Source organism: Limulus polyphemus, unplaced genomic scaffold (genome assembly GCF_000517525.1).
Source record: "Limulus polyphemus unplaced genomic scaffold, Limulus_polyphemus-2.1.2 Scaffold2749, whole genome shotgun sequence".
In the NCBI taxonomy this organism is placed as follows: domain Eukaryota; kingdom Metazoa; phylum Arthropoda; class Merostomata; order Xiphosura; family Limulidae; genus Limulus; species Limulus polyphemus.
The window spans coordinates 41950-50089 of NW_013668359.1; the positions used below are offsets into that span (position 1 = coordinate 41950).

Genomic DNA, 8140 nt, shown 5'->3' on the forward strand with positions numbered 1-8140 from the left:
CTTACAAGTTATTAGAAGTGTTTTTCAGTAAATAATATAACTTACAAGTTATTAGAATTTTTTTTTTGCAGTAGACAATATACTCTACAATTTATTAGAATTTTTTTCCAGTAGACAGTATACTCTACAAGTTATTATAATGTTTCCCAGTAGACAGTATGCTCTACAAGTTATTAGAATTGTTTTCCAGTAGACAGTATACTCTACAATTTATTATAATGTTTCCCAGTAGACAGTATACTCTACAATTTATTAGAATTGTTTTCCAGTAGACAGTATACTCTACAAGTTATTATAATGTTTCCCAGTAGACAGTATACTTTACAAGTTATTAGAATTGTTTTCCAGTAGACAGTATACTCTATAAGTTATTATAATGTTTTCCAGTAGACGGTATACTATACAATTTATTAGAATTGTTTACCAGTAGACAGTATACTCTACAATTTATTAGAATTGTTTTCCAGTAGACAGTATACTCTACAAGTTATTAGAATTGTTTTCCAGTAAATAATATACTTTACAAGTTATTAGAATTGTTTTCCAGTAGACAGTATACTCTACAATTTATTAGAATTGTTTTCCAGTAGACAGTATACTCTACAATTTATTAGAATTGTTTTCCAGTAGACGGTATACTCTACAAGTTATTAGAATTGTTTTCCAGTAGACAATATACTCTACAAGTTATTAGAATCGTTTTCCAGTAGACAGTATACTCTACAAGTTATTAGAATTGTTTTCCAGTAAACAATGTTTTCCTTAACTCTGCATCACTGTTCTGCCGTTAACTTCTTCATATACTATTATGCATATTCTAAGTATGAAGCATGAGAGGCCCTACCATTTCATGTTTTTGTTTTCATTGTACAAACAATGAAATAGTAGTGAGAGAAATATCAAAAAATAATGTTGATTTACGCATGTGTAGCTACTTGATATAACCTGGTACTTTAAGAAGATAACAGAAGAATGTTAAAGTAATCGATACGACTCCCGGTGGCTCAACGATAAGTCTGCAGGAGTACGACGCTAAAAATAACGTTTCGATGCCAGTTGTGGACAAAGCACAGATAGCCCATTGTGTAGCTCCTTTATTAGATATTTAACTTTACGCCTTCAATTACCGACTTTTTTAATGATTTTCTCCATGAAGGTTGAGGTAATATCAGTAAAGAACATTTATATTTTTTGTCTTTTCACCTGAAAGTTGTTCAATCAAGCTAAGTTTTTGTATGTTTTATTACAACAATTAATATTCTTATATTTCTCGCTTATATGTTGTGTTAAAATAGGTAATGCATGCATTATTCGTTTCTTCCCATCGTAGACCAATTAAAACATATCATTAAATATATGCAGCCGGATATCAGAGATTTAACATGGTAACTTCTCACGGATTTTGTTTTCATGAAAGGAGCTATACGTATTCTGTTACACCCGTTCAGCTTAATCTCAGCTTTTGGATTAACAAGATTACCAGGTATCTTTAAACAAGCGTCGCCGGTGGCTCATCTAAACGCTTGAAAAAATTATAACGGTAGGATTAGAATCTCGATCCCTGCGGTTCACAGATAGCCTCGGGTGTAACATTGATCTTAAAAACATTTTGTTTTAACGTTTCATTAGATATATGCAGCCGGATATCAGAGATTTAACATGGTAATTTCTCACGGATTTTGTTTTCATGAAAGGAGCTATACGTATTCTGTTACACCCGTACAGCTTAATCTCAGCTTTTGGATTAACAGGATTACCAGGTATCTTTAAACCGTCGCTGGTGGCGTTTTTATGAATAAAGCTAAGACGTATCTCAACTTTTAAGCCTGATCGGACGTGGCCTAGTGGTTAGCGTACTAGGCTGAGGGTCCTCGGTTCCTGTCCCATTACCCCAAAAAATAGATGCGCTTCTCACTCTCTGGCCACGAGTGCGTTATAACAGTGACGTCCATTTTTTTTTTTCGATTAAAGTGATCCAAGGTTTGACGGTGGGTGATGTTGAGTATCTGTCTTTTCTCTAGTTTGTCAATTCAGAATTAGGAACGGATAACTCTTGGATAGTTTTGTGTAAATATCCTAAACAAAACTTTTAAGCTATTGGATGTACAAAATTTGTTAAAGTAATGTTGTTGGAACTTCTGGGAGGTAGTTCTTTTAAAGATAATATCTAACGAGTTCACACTTGATACCAGTAAACTTAATGTAATATCTAACGAGTTCACACTTGATACCAGTAAACTTAATGTAATATCTAATAAGTTTATACTTGATACCAGTAAACTTAATGTAATATCTAACGAGTTCACACTTGATACCAGTAAACTTAATGTAATATCTAACGAGTTCACACTTGATACCAGTAAACTTAATTGTGTAGAGTTTGACGAGTTATTAACTTCAATAAATCATGTTCATAAAATTTTAGATTAATTACATAATCATCTGGATGAGATTTTATTCAACTTTGTTATTCATTTCACGTATCGTTTACACGATTTTTCTATTCTATTTTTAAAGCTAATTCTTTAAATTCATAGCAAGAGTATTGGTTATTAATTGTTTATATTTATAACTTCTAAGGGTCTGAATTCTTACTTTGATTGTAGCAGTTGTTGGAATAAAACATCGTGTTCTTAAAGTTTCTTAATCATACAAAAACTGAATTTTTATCAATAAAACTTCATATAACAGAAAAATAAAAATTGAGAAAATACGTGATTAAGTAATAAGGACATTCATTAAACCATATGCTATATAATCTTCTTAGATCGACTATCTTACATTTTAGATTGATTTCAACTTCATTACTTCTTCCCGACCCTTCGCTGTTATATGCTATACATTGGTATTTCCCTCTTGATGTAATCTTGATATGTTGTAAAACCAGACTTTGGTTACTGATGATGATCCCTTCGTTATGCTTGTTCCGGATGGGGTTCCCTTCGTGTAGCCAGACAATGTCGTCAACCCAAGGGTTGGCTTGAACATGACACTCGAAGTACACGTCTTTCCCTTCCACAATGGTATCCGCTTGAAGGTTGGAACCCAGTTTTAAAGTAACCTCTGGAACATCTCCGGATAAAATAAGAAAAAAAATTACATTACACTTGGAATATCTTCCTGAAATTTTAATTTAGATGTAAGCTAATGAGTGTAGTGAATTTTATACGTCTGTGTTTGTGTAAATATACAAGTTAATACAACATATCAAGGTCAGTAGAAAGGGTAAAATCTATTATTCGCAACCGGTTGTGTTCTTTTCTTATGGTAATTTAAAGTGATGAAGGCAAGCACTGTTAGCTAATAGGACGTATATCCAACAAACAGTTCCTTTATCTTATATATCAAACAAATCCTTTAATACATACTCACTAACCAATTCCTTTAACTTGTATATATTCAACAAACATTCCACTAAAAACGATAACATCTTTGTTTCTTGCATATTTTAGCGTTGTTACGGAAATTATGTTTTTTAAACATATCCTGCCTACGTGTTTGTTCAGATACCATATAATGAGTGTTTTGAACTCTTCAGTATGTATTTAGAATATCTATGCACGAAGACGTAAGCTCAGTTTTCTTTTCGTACTAGCAAAAAAGGAAATAATATATTAAAATAAACATATACGTGGAAAATGTGTCGGATAACGAATAATATAGAACTTAATATCTGTAAAATAAGCTTCATTATCATCTATACGAATGTTCGAGAGTTTAGTGAGGAAATCTAATGAAAAGAAAGAAAAAACGTTGAAACCTAGAGAAAAGTCAAAAACCGATTATTTAAAATATGGTCAATGTGAAGGGCATTATATTCTGATTAAGAAGTTAGCACACAGGATTATATACTAAAGTTGTAGTGGTTTTCAAACGAGACCCAAAACTTCAGTAGAATAGCGAACTATTCAGAAGCACCAAGGGCATTATACTCTGATTAAGAAGTTACCACACAGGATTATATACTAAAGTTGTAGTGGTTTTCAAACGAGACCCAAAACTTCAGAAGAATAGCGAACTATTCAGAAGCACCAAGGGCATTATATGTTATGAAATGCAGTTTCAGTAAAATCGCAGAAATAATACAAGGTTTTATAGAATACAGACGTTGTCTAAACATTTTCCATTGTTTTGTTGCTCAAATCGTGTTAAAATGAGGGTTTATAGACCTAAATATAGAAGCATCAAAAGGCAGCCATAATGCAGTATATTTCTTCCCCGATCCATGTACGTATATAGGTTTTTAATGACGCTAGTGTTGTTTTGCATTAAAGCTAATTAGGATGGGATTCTAAGAGCTGTTTATCTAACACGTACACTTTCCACGAAGTTAGGCTTAAAGGATCGAGGCAAAGGGAGGAGCCCGAAGTTAATTATCAATCTATCACTTTAGTAAATTATTATTATTAGAGTGAACGTATACTCTAACCCACCTTCGCTTATTACAGTTACAACCATCCCTGCTTCATACTGTATCAATGAAGAATATCGATAAATGTATTCGTATTTCTACGAATTGTTTTTTTTTATTTTTTTCTCTGCTTACATGCGTTTCACGTGAATTACACAAATCATCTCCAAACGCGAGATGAATTTAGAAGCAGTTCCAGCAATACGTGAAGTTAACTAGTGCTGAACAAGTGCTTTCTGTACAATAATTTCATTGTATAGAAAACTATAAGCTTTAGCATTTAGTGTATAACATCGAGAGAATCGTGCCTATTGATTGAAGTGTCGTTTTTCTTCTTGTGAAGGAAGTTCCACAGTAAAAATAACATCAAGTACAGTTAATGGAATATTGGTTTGGTTTAATCGACATTAATAAATATAACGAAGCAAGCAAAGTACATTACTTCATAGTTCTGGAAGGTTTCCAAACATCCTTAATTAGTTAACGTATTCTTTTATATAGACGTGTAGAATGTTTGTTGCAGTTTTCGAGAAGCACGCAACGTAACTACACAGTCTCGAGAGAAAAGTACATGAAATAAAAACTTGAAACATCCGAAGTTATTTTACTTCTATGATGAATGTTTCTTCGTCTTGTCCTGATTAGTAGCTTTAGTATCTATTGGAAAATCCTTCTATAACGTTCATAGACGCTATATGAACAACGTTTCGTTTTAAAATTAGAGTATGCCTCTTTATATGGAGCCAAGTAGCTCAGCGGCAGGTCTGAGGGCTTACAACGCGATAGGCAGAACATAAATAACCCATTGTGTAGCTTTATACAAACACTAAGGGAACCATTTGGCATGCTCTATTCTAAGTAAACGTTTCAGCTAATACGGACCATTCGGCATGCGCTGTTCTAAGTAAAGGTTTCTGTTGTGATTAAATATTTTTTTTTCTGTTTTGCTGAATTCAAATCGTCTAGCATGCCCTGTTCTAAGTAAAAGTTTCAGCTAATACGAACCATTCGGCATGCGCTGTTATAAGTAAAGGTTTCTGTTGTGATTAAATATTTTTTTTTCTGTTTTGCTGAATTCAAATCGTCTAGCAGTAGCACTTTTCTAAAACGCTCATGAAATCGTTCAAACCAATAACGATTTTCTCTAAGAAGTCATTAACAGAGAAAGCAATAATAATTATAAACTAAACCAAATGTAATTATTGTAAATATCGTGATTTATGGATGACATAGACAACATTTATATACTGTAGACGATGTTTTAACTCCTACATTTACTTGTTATCCAACGATTTAAATTGTATCCGACATTAAAGTATATAGTTTGAAGAATTTGTCTATCGCTCTTTGCCATTTTCTAAAGATTTTCCAGTAATATGAAGCGATACTAGTGTAAGTCCAAATTTTTCTATCTGTATACTTAATTTTGATCCACAAATATAGAAATATATGTGACAAAAAATAAACAAGAAACGCTGTAACGTCCAATTTATTTTTTCAAAGTAGAAGCATTTACAAGTTTGCTGTAAGTCATACACTGGTGTAATATTGAGGTTATAGATTTAAACTTCAAAACTTTTAAAATTAACTCAATAAAGACGTAGTGTATCAATCCGTAAACAACTTACAGCGAACGTTCAGTATCCATCCCTGTTCCATCCTTGTATTATGAAGTAAAGGGTTTTCCGTCAAGCAAGATAAGTAGCGGCCATTGTCTCCCATCTCGGGTGTGAATGTCAACTTACTGATGGTATAGTTTCCCTCTCGAGCAATGATAGCAGATGATGTCAGTTTTTTTCGGTCTTTCCACCAATAAATGTTTGCCGCTGGTCGTGATCCAACAGAACGGCATAATATTTGTGTACTTTTTCCTGCCGCTAGAGGACGTTTGGGTGATAATATTTCCACGGCAATTGGTCTTACTGATAAAACATATACCAACTTGAAAAATAGTGTAACTGACGTCAAATAGACTACTTCTATTCAAAGGAGTTTCATTTTGATGTGAATAGTTAGTAAGCAAACTATACAGAAAATCGATAAACTTTAGAATAGAAAAAAATGTCCTTAATCAACCTACCAGAGTCTGCTTTGATTCTTATTAATAAGACCCTTCCTCTACTGTAAATTGTCATGTTATTCATAAGTAAATGTGAGGTACGATGGAAATATCTGGTATTTTCTAGTTCTATAATGAATACAGTATTTCGATTGTTTTCGATATTTTTCTTGATGTAAGTTCAACAATTGTGAATCACGTGTTATACAATACCTACGAGTAAACCGTAATTTATTTCATTCCACCGCTAGATGGCTTGGAGTAATAAATACTTGTTTTTAGTGCAATTTCTTCTATGCTACATTACCATACACTTGTGTGTGATCCGTTTAATTGGGGAAAAGGTTATAATTTCTGATTACAATACATTGGATAGAACTGATACATTCCTACCAATATACTCAAGCAAAGTTATACACTATTTTAAAATAAAGGACGGATTTACATTTGATCTGCTCTGCATATTCTGTCTCATTTTTCTTCGTCAAAAATCGTTTTTGGAAAATGTATGCTTGAAATAATGCCGTTTAAATGCTTTCTGAAAACAGATAGCTCTGGCAAACCACTTGTAGCTTACAATTTGCCACAATGCTTTTTAATGTGTCATCATCTTTATGGAAGATTGGTCTAATTATCTGTGCTTCCTTCTTTAGTTTCTTTGTTTGTTAAAATTTAGCGTAAAGCTATACGAGGGTTAGCTACGCTAGGCATCACCAACGTTGGAGTGATAGATTAGAGGGAAGACAGCTGGTCAAAACCACCACCGCCAACTCTGGGGCTTTTCTAATAGAATGGTAGGATTTGACTGTCACTCTTATAATGCACCTATGGTGCCAAAGTGTAGAATGTTTTTTATTTTCGAGGGGAGGAGTAAAGGGACTTGAACCACAAATCTACAGTATGGCGTGATAACTAGTGGCTCGATCTAAAGTGACTTCACGCTTCTTGATGAAATACCTACTTGGATTCCCCAGAAAGCGCCATTGACAGAAAGGAATGCGCTTCGAAGAACATATTTTGTTTCATTTATCGCTGCGAATGGGTAATCGAGGGGATGAGAGGGGAGAGAGGTTTAATCCTCTTGAAAAACACTTTGTCTCGTTGTTTGTTTCGATATTGGAAAATTTTAACTTCGTTCGTGTTTTCTTAAAAACAAAACTGAAGTTGGATTACGGTGAGAAAGTCTGTTGACTCGTTTTATAAGAATGTTGGATTACGGTGAGAAAGTCTGTTGACTCGTTTTATAAGAATGTTGGATTACGGTGAGAAAGTCTGTTGACTCGTTTTATAAGAATGTTGGATTACGGGGAGAAAGTCTGTTGATTCGTTTTATAAGAATGTTGGATTACGGTGAGAAAGTCTGTTGACTCGTTTTATAAGAATGTTGGATTACGGGGAGAAAGTCTGTTGACTCGTTTTATAAGAATGTTGGATTACGGGGAGAAAGTCTGTTGACTCGTTTTATAAGAATGTCACCAGGTAAAAGTGGAATACTTTATTATTACCGTATTATATTTTCGTAGAACATAGTTGAACCTAGTTCACAAATAACTATGACTTATCCAGAACTGTAAAATTGCTTTGTATTATTAATAATTATATACACCTGGAAAAAAGTTAAGCACCCACAAATATTTTTCAGGATTGCTTATTGAAAATAAGGTTTAATT

The 8140-nt window shown here is 33.3% G+C and overlaps 1 protein-coding gene across 3 annotated transcripts in view; it reads right to left on the reverse strand.

Moving 5' to 3' along the window:
• Window positions 1–8140, reverse strand: part of LOC106467809 (nephrin-like) — a 102935-nt gene that overhangs the window by 19022 nt on the left and 75773 nt on the right. For all 3 annotated transcript variants that reach the window (XM_022396005.1, XM_022396004.1, XM_022396006.1), the window contains 2 exons: window positions 6040–6333; window positions 2782–3072 (listed from right to left, as the gene is read on the reverse strand). In XM_022396005.1, coding sequence (XP_022251713.1) covers window positions 2782–3072; window positions 6040–6333 — 585 coding nt within the window. The remainder of the gene's footprint in view (window positions 1–2781; window positions 3073–6039; window positions 6334–8140) is intronic.